General features: G+C 54.6%; 1 protein-coding gene across 1 annotated transcript in view; it reads right to left on the bottom strand.

Annotated features, from left to right (window-relative positions):
- Window positions 1–1,948: 1,948 nt before the first annotated feature.
- Window positions 1,949–11,606, bottom strand: part of KY (kyphoscoliosis peptidase) — a 47,005-nt gene continuing 37,347 nt past the window's right edge. Inside the window, exons 10-11 of the mRNA XM_070375993.1 lie at window positions 10,182–10,372; window positions 1,949–6,325 (exon numbers count right to left, since the gene is read on the bottom strand). Coding sequence (XP_070232094.1) covers window positions 5,430–6,325; window positions 10,182–10,372 — 1,087 coding nt within the window. The 3' untranslated portion in view covers window positions 1,949–5,429. The remainder of the gene's footprint in view (window positions 6,326–10,181; window positions 10,373–11,606) is intronic.

Here is an 11,606-nt window from a genome sequence, read left to right as displayed (position 1 = left end):
AGGCTGTCAGGATACATCCAGAGCATCCTTGCGCCTATGGTGGGAGTTGACTGGTTGTCAGTGGGTGAGTTTGCTGGGAAACCAGCACTCACCCACTGGTCTGAATAATCTCCTGTGTCATTTGGTCTTAGCTTGGGTTTGCCTTCCTTTTAGTCAGACTCAGCAAATGCATGGCACACCTCACCCTTCAATCCAGTGTCTAAGGATCACCAGCTAATCACAGTCCTCTTTCCTATTGAGCCCACTGTGACCTCAGAATCGTTAAGCCAGTGTGCCAGGTAGCAATGACCAAGCATCTGGAGAGCTGTTTTAAGTCCAGGTTTCCTTCTCATTCGTTCTCAAAACCTCATGTCTCAGTTTTGCCACTGGATACACAAGGATCTTGAGGGCATTTTGTCTCTTTTATGTCTCATCCTGCAGGCACTTCTCTTGAGAGGATTAGCCTTGGGGACAATGATGCTTAAAGAACCAGGAGCTCTGATGTTCACTGGACTATTGTTTTCTGAGACATCAACCCTCCTGAAGACAGCCCTGAAAATATTCAGACTTTGCCAGTACAAGTGTTTATTCTTTTTGTCATTATAGTAAGCAATCACATGTATCCCTGGGAGATGAGGAGGGCCTGAACGATGACAAAGGTTTTGGAGTGGAGTGGACATGGAGTTAGAGGAGCAGGTCAAATATGGAACACGGCGGAATGGAGCAGATTTCTCACTGAAAGGGATGCAGGAGTCGGTAGTGGCCACCATGAGTCTGACTTTGGGCTTGGGGATACATTTACTGTGTTGGCAGTCCAGGAGGAGGCAGAGGTAATCTGGGGGAGAGAAGTGACCTGGGTTAAGGGTCTTTTGACTCAGGGAGGCTGGCAGGACATCCAAGAGGGGGCATCCCAGTTGTTGCCTGACTTTTGGTTTTCTTTAGTTCTGTTCGCAGAATCAGAGAGAAGCAACATCCTGTCAGAGGCGGCGGATTCCCCTTTGGTCCCTCCGCTGGGTTTTCTCCAGCCCCTTGCCCTCGGGCAAGAAAAGAGCCAGCAGCGCAGTCTGGTGCGGGCTGCAGGGCAGGCTCTTAACACAGCAGGGCCCTTCAGATGCTCCGCCACTGACAATCTCAGGCCTACCGCCTGCCAGCATCTGTTCACGGAGACACAGCATCACAAACTCTCCGGACTGGAAGGGACTTTAGAGGTCATCCACGGCAGCCTCAGGGCTGGCACTTTCAGACTGTTCTAACAACTTGAGAGTTCTTCCTTCTATTATTCGGAGACTGTTTCTTTGGACTTCCCTTTAACATGCTGTTAAAGATATGGGTCAGTCGTGGAAGCCTTGGTAAGGAGAAGCATGTGCGGGCTCGTGTTTGTGGGTCTAGCGGTGAGGAGCTCAACAAGGCCAAATTTGGGAACATGAATTCTTTTTGTCCTTCACACGACAGCTACAAGAATGGTCTCCATGGTTACAGCAGCTTCTCAGAGGTGTCTAGATTTTCATTTGCTATATTTCCCTAAATGTCTAATTTATGAATAATCTGTTTAGGTAACTTGCTGGAAAGTTTCTACAAGTATATGAATATCAAGGAATATATATTTATATATATATTCACAGCAACAAAAAGTAGGCTGATGGGCATTTTTGGAACGTTTTTTTTTTCTCGCGTTAAAAACAGAAATTAGGATCAACTTAAAAATTTTCAAGTTAAACAAGATTCACTGCCTTCATGTTCTTCAAAGGCATGTGAGCTGGAGAGGGGCTGGAGCTAACCTAATTATGTTTCCTTTAATGTGAAATAGCTATTTGCCTGACATTCTATTTGCATCTCACCATCACATTCAAATAGCTGGGACATTGATTTTTTTCCCTAACGTTCCCTTTGAACATGAAAGTGTTTTTTGTTTTTTTTTTCTCCTGCTTGTGAGAACAGTGATAAGAATGGATCGATAATTACATTGTTGGGTAAAAATGAATATAAATTTTATTGAAAAACAACACCAGCAACAATGAGGGGAAATCATACCTAACAGCCAGTGGCCCACACAACTCAATGCACACGTTATGAAAAGTAATCACCTCTTCAAAGCTCCAGCTATGCATCCAAATGAAAAGAAATGATCAACCTCAGATAAACTGACGGGGGACGCAGATGCACACCACCTCTCACCTCGGAAAGCTTTGCCAACAGCAAAGGACACTACCATGCTATTCAGTCCCCCGTTTGCTGTGGGTGATCCAGTGAATTTCAAGAATTAAACTGGTTTGGAAAGAACTGGTTAGCATGGCAGCAAAGACCCAAGACCACTGAGAATTTTTTTTACTTTTCCAGTCCTTTGAGAAGAGGATTTCACAAACTTTCTTGGCAACTTGTCCCTCCTGCTTAACAACAGGAAATACTTCTTTATGTCTAGCCTAAATCCTTCATGCTTCAGTTAATCTATTTATTTCCTCTTAATCTCAGCAGGCTGTCAGGGGTTTGTCCTGGTGGGACAATGTAACATATGGGGAACACACAATGATCACAATCAGATTGGAGGCAGAGTCCAGCTGTGCTAGTGGCGCTTCCAAAACAAGTTGAACAGAAGTTAATTGCAGTTGTGGTTTTCGCCCATTTGCCTCTTCCCACTCTCCCACCCTCCCCGACCCTCTATGCCCTTCTGTGGCTTCAGGGCTGCCATCCTAGGGCTTGCAGCAAAAACTTTCTGAGTTCCATCAGTTCCAATTTTTCACTGATTTACGAATGAATGTGGTCAGACTGTCCCATCCACTTCTACCCGATTTCCGGGTAAAATATTCCCAAACCGTTATCACGTTCTCGTCTTCGCACCATGCCAGGCAGTTCCTTGCCTCGCTTCACAACTTGTGTGGGAACGACGTGCTCCACGGATACATGAGAAAACTCCGAGAAGCCACGAGAAGGCACTCAGTGAATTTAATATAAACATCCCAGCCGCATTTTTTCAAATGCTGCATAAAACCCCCAGCCTCACGGGAGTTTGCAGCACCTGCAGCTCCGCATTTCGGACAGCAGGGGACGCCCGTGCCATTCCACTGGCCGTTAGAACGCCTCGGTCGGGAAACAAAGATGGGGATTTGAATAAAAGACTTCAAAATGCAACCCCGAATTCTACCCTGAGCAGCATGCGTGTAAAAATTCATGAAGATTGGATTTCATTTCATGTATTTTTACTTCAGTGGAAAGAAATGCAGGTGTTGTCTGTGCCTACAGCTGTCTTTACAAGGAGCCGGGGGCGCCTGGTTAAACGAGCAGGGAGGGGTTGCTGATGCTCCCAGGCGCTTGGCGAGGCTGGGCCACCGTCTCCTGCTTGGGACAGCTCCTGTTTTGCTGGGTGGCATCCTTTGTGTGCTCCAGAATGTATAGACTAATTATACTGTTTTGTAGAGGATGCAAGTTTTTCCCAGCAGGACTAGCAGCCAGCTCTGGGTCCAGTGAGTGACATGAGTCATAGAAGGCACTTATTATTTTGATGAAACACAGCGCGTTTCTTTCAGCCCATAAAATCAAAGGGGTGAGAAAAGGCTGTTTCCAGGGTGTAAAAACTCCTCTTGTTCCCCTGTCGTGGTGCACAGCAGTTCCGCCTCTGCAGCCTTTGTGCATTTTCCAGGCGTGAGTGACACAGTGCTGAATGCCTGGGTGGCAGAGCCTGCCAGAGGACGCTGGACACAGGCCAGGGCAGCTCAGCCCACCGTGATGTACTGCCCTCGTGTTCCAGGGCCCCCGGCCTGGTGGAGGATGGGCCCCCTGAGACATTCCTCTGGACCGGGTCCATGCTGGGGCTGGTGGGGATCTTTGTGGGGTGGGACCTTAGGGAGATGATGGACTGGAGTGTTTGGGAGCCTGGAACTTGAAACAGGCTTGGACAAGGGCGGCAGCTGCCACCCTTGCTCTGGGACGGCTGGGGCAGGGCTGCAGCCCCAGCACGGAGGACTGGCTTACACAGTACTTGGTTAAGTGCTCCACGAACATTCGCTGAATACACAAATGTCAGGATGAAGGCAAGGAGGCGTGAGGATCCCCAGCAGCTTTGGCTGTAGCTAGTCCGGGGCATCCAGAGCGGCAGGTGCAGGGAGGGGAGTACTGGGCAGTGCTGGCTCTTCCAGGCCCAGGCCCTGGTAGGCGGGGCTGCAGAGCCGAAGGAGCCAGGAGGGCAGGTGAGACCACCTCCAACCTCTCCATGTGCTGGGATGGTGCTGCAGCGGCCATGCAGGGCCTCTCAGGGCCTCTCCATCCTTCCCTCCTGCTGCCCTCATTGGAGCCAGTCTTTCTGCTGTTGCCATGGCAACACTGGCCTGAGGTGCTGCTAAGGGCCGGCTGGGCAGACGAGACTTCTCAGGCCTGAGCAAACAAGGAGCTCTGGAGGGTCCCTACAGAAGGCAGACCCTGGGGGTCTCTCTTGAGAGGAAGGAAGGGACATGGGATAGAAACTGCTCCCAGGGCAGGTCGAGGTCCCCCAGGTGTGGCCTTGGTGGTAGAGATCTTGGGGCTGGTGGGACTCTGCTATTGTGGGGGCCCCCAGCACTGCACCGTTCTTACTACTTCACCTGAAGTCTTTTTGAGGGTTATTGCCAGGGGTCCCTAAGGGCCCAGAAGCCTCATGGGGTTCCCAGTGTGGGTTTCAGGCTGGGGCCTGAGGCACAGGCTCTGAGAGGGCTTGCAGGAGCTGAGTGAACTGCTGATAGACCGAGTAGATGGTATTAATCCCTCTGAGAGCAGAGTCAGGGGTCTTACATCCTGAGACCAGGGTGGCGGGACTGCCATGCATCCCTGCCTCTCTGGCCCCCACCCAGAACACGAGGAGGCACTGGCTGCCCTCGGTCCTGCAGTCTCCCATGACGTTTCTGGTGCTACATTTCAGGCACATACAGGGATTGTGGAGGCCCTCGGCCGCCGGGCTAGTTGGGGGACAGTTAGCTTCCTCTCTACGCCTTCCTTCTCAGGACCTGGAAGAATAAGAAGCAGCATCGGGAATGCAGGAGGTGGTCAGGTCTGGAAAGAAGATGACAGTCTGACCTCCCCTGGGGTCCGAGAGTTGGTGAGAAGTTCTGTGCAGCTCCTGGGAAGGAGCTTGAGAATTCAGGATGACTCAGCCTCCCGGATCACGCCCGCTTCTCTCTCCCCATCACGGAAAGGTGTTTGGCCCCGGGCGGCAGTCCTGCTTCCCCACACCAGCCCGAGAACAACAAGGACAGCGTTAGCACGAGAAGGGGGGTGTCTGGGCAGTGAATACAGTTACAATACCTTGGATTTACATAGCACCTTTGTCGTCTAAAGGGCCTTTGCCTCTGTCCCCTTGGCCACTGACATTGCAGCCTCTGGCAGAACAGGAACACGAGGCAGAGGTCCAGAAGGGATTCCATGCAGACTCAGTGGTGTCCGGGCTCTGTGCGTGGCCCGGCAGGGGTCGGGGTGGCAGGTGGCCCTCACTGGGCGTTGACCTGGTACTTGAGGATGTAGGAGTAGAAGCTGTGGTTGGCGTTCTCCAGCACCATGACGTACACCTCCCGGCAGCCTGCGGTGCTGCAGCTGCCCTCCCAGTAGCCCTCGGGGCTCAGGGTCAGCGGCCACGTGTCCTGCCCCTTCACCAGGGCTTTGGCGACGCCGTGCAGCTTCAGTTTGAACGGGACATTGCGGTTGGCGGGCAGCACGCCCGACAGCGGCTCCAGCAGCTCATTGTCCACCCCCCAGTTGCCAAAGCTCTCGGGGAACACGGGCCAGTTCACCTTGGTGTTGGTACAGCAGATGAGGTAATTGAAGACGAAGAGGTAGTTGCCCGGTTCCTGCCTCTTCTTGACGAAGATCTTGAGTGCAAACTTGCCGGCGTGGGGCAGCTGCACCTTCAGCTCCGTCTGCTTCTCCCGGTGCAGCTGGAAGATGTAGCGTCGCTGGGTCTCCTCAGTGACGGGGCCATCGTCTCCGTGCAGTGAAGCCAGGACGCTGATGCCCTCCTCCACACCGAAGCTGACGGAGCAGCGCCCGTCGCTGGTGTAGATGACGGGCTCAGGGTGGGACGGCTTGGTGATGCCCATCTGCTCTGAGAACCAGCTGGGGCCCACGGGCTGGTGCAACTCCGCTGGCAGCCGGACGTCATTGTCTGCACAGTGGCACTTAAGCGTGTACTCCAGCACGGAGCTGTAGATCTCAGAGTTGCCCTTGGCAAAGATCTGCAGCTTGTAGGTGCCCGCGGTCGGGGGGTACACATCCAGCTTCATCCCGTTCTTCCGGAGGCTCAGCAGCCCGTGCTCCTGCTTGCCGTTGAGCATGAACATGAACAGCGTCGGAGAACAGCTCTCGATGGTGACTGTGGCCTTTCCATTCACTGTGGGGAGAGCCAGGATCAGGTGAGAGGAGTCCGACCTGTGCTGGTAATCGTGTAACAATAGGATCTCTGGGCAGGGAACCCTGACTTACAGCGTCTGCCCATTTCCCTGGTGGAAACACCTTCACCCAATTATTTTAAGCCACCAGCATGACCTCATTGAACATCATATAAGCCGGTGGCAGCACACCTCTGGAAGGGTTCTCACCCCTTTGGGTGATTCTCTTCCACCAGCTGGGGGTGGTGGGTCTCAAGAAAAATCTGCCCCCAGTCATACGTGCTTGCCTTGCCCATTTGATTCACATCAGGTGAATGTTGCCAGGGGGCTTAACCTGATTCCAGGGCAGGGGAGAGGGCTGAGGGGCACGGAGGGCCAAGACCCTGGTTGGAGAGCCATCTCTGACTTTGCTTCCAAGTCTCAAGTCCTGCTTCACCCTGCTCCCTTCACAGCTGGCATGTCAACAATCACCTTAAAAACTTGTTGCTTCCCTCCTGGAGACTGTGCTCCAGGGACAGAACTGCTTCCTTGCGGGTCCTCCCCGCACACCCACCTCCACCCTCTTCTCCAGGCTGTGCTTCCTGAATGGAGTCAAGTGCACAAGAGGATCATGTGCATCCCACACACGCCTCGCCCCTTGCCCTCCAGCGCTGTCTTCCTCTGTCCTGGTCATTGCTGTGGGTGTACAGGGGGTCAGTTCTCTGTCTTTACAGCCCATGGGCACTCCCCTCCCTGGTCCCTGCTGCTTTGCAGGATCACAGGGAGGGGCAGGGCTTCTCTGAGAGCCTTGCCTCCCCCTCCCTCAGAAGCTGATCACCTGCCCCTCCTCCCAGCCACCTCCGACTAGTGTCTCATTCACACTCTCTAGTAGCCTCTCCCACATCGGGATCCAGAGTTCCTGCTCTGGAGGCAGAAAGCCATGCTCAAGAATGCTATAGGATGAATGCCCCTGAGACTTCCCATCTTATCAGCCACGAGGCCCAACTCCAGGATGCTCAGTTGCTGCATTCAGTGCTACCTCCCATCTTGGGAGTGAGAATCCCCACAAGGGGAAGGGGGCTCCACTGGCCTCCCCGCCCCCTGCCCCCACCGCCTTCTTTATGGCTCTTCGAACCAGAAGACGTTCCCTGCCTTCTCAGGCACTGCCAACGCCTCACCTGCCTCTCCTCCCATGCCCCTCCCTGCTGCAGCTCCCTCCCACTCATTCAGGTCTCTGAAACCTGGCTTCGGCCCCCATCCTCCAGGTCTTCAGTGACTTCCTTGGAGGATCTGGGTCGCCGATCATACAGCCACCTTTCTGCTCGTCTTGCATCTGCCACCCACCCCAGCCTGGCCTCCCCACCTCCTCTGATTCTTTTTCCTTTCTGTTACACGAATGGTGGTATTCTTTGTGCTTTTGTGCTGTTTTCTTCGTGTATGCTCCTTCTCCATGGCTATCAGCCACCATGAGACATGGTTACCTCCAGAGGAGAGTGACCAAGAACAGCCGATCACTATCAACTTCTCTCAGTTGAATCCCTCCTCAGGAGACAGAAGCTGCCTCAGCCTTCATGGACCCTGTCCTGCTCCAAGTCGCGCCCTAGAGGTCCCCGTGCAATTCCTTTGATGCATCGAGGGCTCCTGGCATCTCCACATGGTAGCTCAAGGGCTCCTGAAAATATCTACACAGTCACCCTGGGGCTCCCTTCCGTGTGTCACAATCAAACTGGAGGCCAGAGGAGAGGCTTGTCCCCTCCTGCCTTGCCCAAGTCAGGCCCATCCTCAGGCCCACATGGTATTCCTGTACCTGCTCCAGGGGGACACCCCTTCATGTTCCAGGGCCTTCACATATGCTCAGTGTCCCCCAAACCTGGCTAAGACTTCAAGGCAATGTTCTGACCACAAAGAAGGCTTTTCTGATGCCCTGCGGTAGGGCAGGCGGCTGAGTGACCCGGAAGCTGCCCTTTTGGCCCTCCCTCTCCTCTAGGGAACTTAGCAGTATAGTAATGTATCAGTGATGGGTAATGTGGATCCTCCCTGCTGGGTGTGGGTGCCGCAGGGAAGGGCCCGCCTGTCTCCTTTCTTGCCATGTCCTGGGCCTGGCTGGGGTGCCCACCTCAGGGGGTTCCTGGTGAAGGTGAACTGAATGGCTGGGAAGCCTGGAAATAAAGGAACGGAGACCCTTGGGACTCTGTTAGAGCCTGTGACCTCCTCCTCCTCTCACCCCTCCGTCACCCTCTCACTATCCCTTCTTGCATTTAGCCTACCTGTTTCCCTCTCTGCTTTCTTTTCATCTCCACTCTTAACAAAACTAGCTCCGGCAAAGAACTATTCTTTAAATATGCTTCATGAATATGCAATCAAATTTTAGGTTTACTGTATATTCAGAAACCCAGTGTTTACATTTCTCTATCTCTTAAAGAGGCAAGCTCCTTGGTGGCACTGTTTTGACGTCTGTGTGACCTGGCGCAGTCCTCCCCGTGGCCCCTGCTGGCTGGAGCAGCCCCTGTCTGACAGGCATCCAGGGGGCACAGGCACTCTCTGAGACAGCAGCCTCACGCTGTTATTTCAGCAGCAGGAGGCATTCGTCGTTTTAAAAATTATCCCAGAGCTTGGCAGCCTGGTTATGGAGACCGTTGTGAGGTTGAAGGGAAGAATCGGCTGGGACTAACATGGGTGCCCCGTCACCTGAGTGTGGGCATGCGTTGGCCAAGCTGGGCCGGGTTCTGCATGCCAGTGGCCTAAGGACCTAGTGGGGGAGCAGAGGGGGTCTCCCAGGAGAGTGCTGGGGGCTTTATCAGGAAGGGGGCTGCTGAGCAGCAGAGTGTTGGGAACTGGCGGAGAGCAGGCATCACAGGAGACAGGGATGGACATGTTTCAGGGAGGACCCAGCAGGTCTCCCACATGTGAGCTCAGGTGCCCCAGATGAAGGCCGGGCTCCAGGGATGCAGCCTGGCCTCTGAGGGCTCCCCTCACCACCTGGATGCCTATTCATCTGCCTCCTTCCTGCCTGCAGGCAGAGCCAGCCTTTTCCAGGCAACTTCCCCTGGGCTGGATGTACAGGACCCCTAGCTGTCCCCAAGGCTGGCCTGGACTGGCATTCGCTCCCCATCTCTCCACAGGGACCACAGGCAGCTGGATGTGGACTGGGAGGCATTTGGGCACCGGGTCCCAAGGGGGGCAGCACCACAGTTAGGGCTCAGCCCAGTGGGGTCAGTGCACCCCCACACTCCCACCAAGGGCTGCCTGTGTGCTCCAGGAGAGAAGGCCAGAGCTCACCTGGGGCTGTTGGGAGGCCTGTGGGGCCTGTTGGGAGGGGTTTGGGGCCTCCCAAATGGCATTAGTAGTAAAGAACCCGCCTGCAATGGAGGAGATACGGGTTCCATCCCTGGGTCGGGAAGATCCCCTGGAGGAGGGCATGGTAACCACTCCAATATTCTTGCCTGGAGAGCCCCATGGACAGAGAAGCCTGGAGGGCTACAGTCCATGGGGTCTCAGAGTCAGACATGACTGAAACGACTTAGCATGCACACACCAGGAGTTTAGGAGCTTCTGTCGCGCACCTGAGCTGGAAGGCGTCGGAAGCCAGGCTGAAGCAATCCTTTCCCCACTGTGTGAGCTGAGAGAGGCTTCCCCAGTGCGGGGCCACTAGCCCTGGCCCCCCAGCATGCCTGGCCAAAAGCTCAGCCCTCCGGAGCTGCATGCCCCTGTCTTGGTTTATGCTGGTGGGATGGGTTTCTGTCCTTGCAAATGTGCCCTGCGGCTGCGTCTTGCCCTGATGGCCCAATGGCCTAGGCAGCCTCAGTCGCCCCTGCACAGCCCCCACATACCGCTTCCACTGAGCTGGGCACTGGCAGGGCAGCCCATGAACCCAGTTACCTGTTTTGATGATGGAAGTCTGCGGCTGGGCGCTCAGCATTCCCTTGTTGTAGAACTCACTCTTGTGATACATGTTGTTCTCAAACTGCCTCAGGGATTGAGGGGGTTTGAGCAGTTGCCAGTTCTTGTTGTCTGGGAAATGGTCCTCGATGAACAGTGCAGGGTGGGTGAGGAAGTAGAATTCGTTGTAGCTGGAGGGGGGACGGCTGGTCAGAAGCCATGCTGGAGGCACAGGCCCTGGCCATGCAGAGGGGCAGGTGGGGCCCACAGAGGGTCTTTGGGGCCTTCTTGAAGGTAACACATGGGGGGTCCTACCCACAACCCAACGGGAAGAGGCACCATCTCCAACCCTGACGTGGGTGTGGCAGATGCCCCCTCAGCAGCTGCTTCCAGAGATAGGAGACAAAGCAGGATCTGAGGCCCCCTTTTAAGAGACGGCTACCGCCTGGCAGTGCGTGTCCAGGCAGAGAATGGGTTCCTCTGCTCTCAAAAACAAAGGGATCTAAAGGGAGCAAAGCCAGGACCCAGGGACAGGTGCCAGCGGCGTGGAGGGAGGGCAGGCAGGGAGACTGGGGAGCCAGCTCCATGCTCTCTGTGACTTGTTGTGGGCAGCTGTGCAGGGGGAGGCCCTAATGTAGTCCCCAGGGCTGGCTAGACGCAGCTCTCTAGAGGTCAGTGATGAGGATCAGGAGAAAGGGGGACTCCTCCGAGATGGGAGAGCCTTCACTCAGCCCAAGGCAGGCAGCACTCAGAGCCGACAGAGCAAAGGAGGGTGTGACTGACACCTCCTCCCAGTATGGGTTGTGTATACCCACGGTGTCTGCCACGTATGCAGGGCTGTCAGGATTTAAACTGCACAAGTGGGGCAGTACTCTCATTTTTCTGGATGAAAAGGCATTTGAGCTGCTGATAAGGCTAAGGCCAGAGCCTTGGAGGACAGACGTGCTCCAGACCTGCCCCCCAGCCACTCTGCCCTGCAGTGCCCACAGGGATGCTGGGCACCCTGACACCCCTTCCCACAAGCCAGACCCCCTCCTTCAGAGGTGGGATATGGCTGCATTTACACTGGAGAGGAGGAGGAGAAGCCCTGGTATCTGGGAGAAGCAGTAGGAGAGAATCCTGGCATCTCAAATAATAACATAGTCAATGGCCAAAGGCCCGACTATGAGTCTCTGGTGGCTCAGAAGGTAAAGAATCTGCCTGCAATGTAGGAGACCCTGGTTCGATCCCTGGGTTGGGAAGATCCCCTGGAGAAGGAAATGGCAACCTACCCCAGTATTCTTGCCTGGAGAATTCTATGGACAGAGGAGCCTGGTGGGCTACAGTCCGTGGGGCAGCAAAAAGTCGGACACGACTGAGCAACTAGGCCTTTTTAAAAGCCTGAGGGGAGCCTCCAGACAAAGGAGGTTCTCAACCCTGCCTTTC

The sequence above is a fragment of the Bos mutus genome, chromosome 1 (genome assembly GCF_027580195.1).
Source record: "Bos mutus isolate GX-2022 chromosome 1, NWIPB_WYAK_1.1, whole genome shotgun sequence".
Classification (NCBI taxonomy): domain Eukaryota; kingdom Metazoa; phylum Chordata; class Mammalia; order Artiodactyla; family Bovidae; genus Bos; species Bos mutus.
This window is presented reverse-complemented; position numbering and strand designations above follow the sequence as displayed.